The following is a 1,170-nucleotide window of genomic DNA, read 5'->3' on the forward strand; positions in this document are numbered from 1 at the left end:
GGTGAGCGAACCGCGGGAGTCAGGGACAGGAACAGGAGGGGAAAGTTTTTTTCCTAACTAAAAGGTGAGGTAAACAGCAAGCTGCAAGCGAAATGGCATGTGTTGCCGGTCTTCGTTGTCTGAAGTAGCCTCATTACGTTTTAAACCCATTGCGGGGGGCGGGGAGGAGGCGGCAGGTGACCGGGAGATGGGCGGAGAGGAAAAAAGGGGGGAGAGGGGAAAGAAGAAACCATAACATGCAGCCTCAACGGAAGCTATACATTTACACGACGTGCAAAGCCCGTAAACTCGCCTCCAACCTCCTCCTCCTTTCCCCCCTTGAAACACACACACACACACACACACACACAAACCACGTTCCATACTCGTTCGCCCCCTCCCTCTCCCCCCTTACCCCCCCCTCCTTCTGTAGGTCGCTGCCGCCATCAACCCCCTCCACAATGCCCTGGCGGCCGCTACGGAGCGCCTGGAGTCCCTTGCGGCCTCCAAACAGGACATCACCACCGCCATCCGGCAGGCGGATGTGGAGCTGGGCGTGGCGCGAGCTATTGAACACGCGGACAGGCGGGGGGACAATTTGCTCAAGGTGGGTGAGGAATGCTGGAATCGATTTACAGGCGCATTAATATAGTGTTTAATAGCTTCAAAACACACGTAGTGGAAAGGCCACACCTGGACCATCCTCCTCCTCCTCGTCCTCCTCCTCCTCCGCATCTTCACCATCATCATCATCATCATCATCATCATCATCATCATCATCTTCACCATCATCATCATCATCATCATCATCATCATCATCATCATCATCATCATCATCATCATCATCATCATCATCATCATCATCATCATCATCATCATCACCATCATCACCATCATCATCATCATCATCATCATCATCATCATCATCATCATCATCATCATCATCATCATCATCATCATCATCATCATCATCATCATCATCATCATCATCATCATCATCATCATCATCATCATCATCATCATCATCATCATCATCATCATCATCATCATCATCATCATCATCATCATCATCATCATCATCATCATCATCATCATCATCATCATCATCATCATCATCATCATCATCATCATCATCATCATCATCATCATCATCATCATCATCATCATCATCATCATCATCATCATCATCAT

At 48.0% G+C, this 1,170-nt stretch overlaps 1 protein-coding gene across 1 annotated transcript in view; it reads left to right on the plus strand.

Annotated features, from left to right (window-relative positions):
* The window catches only part of VOLCADRAFT_89383 (uncharacterized protein), a gene marked incomplete at both ends in the record, with an annotated part of 11,587 nt that overhangs the window by 7,238 nt on the left and 3,179 nt on the right, over positions 1-1,170 (plus strand). The window contains one exon of the mRNA XM_002948925.1: positions 413-586. Coding sequence (XP_002948971.1) covers positions 413-586 — 174 coding nt within the window. The remainder of the gene's footprint in view (positions 1-412; positions 587-1,170) is intronic.

This window comes from Volvox carteri (genome assembly GCF_000143455.1).
Source record: "Volvox carteri f. nagariensis unplaced genomic scaffold VOLCAscaffold_12, whole genome shotgun sequence".
In the NCBI taxonomy this organism is placed as follows: Eukaryota; Viridiplantae; Chlorophyta; class Chlorophyceae; order Chlamydomonadales; family Volvocaceae; genus Volvox; species Volvox carteri.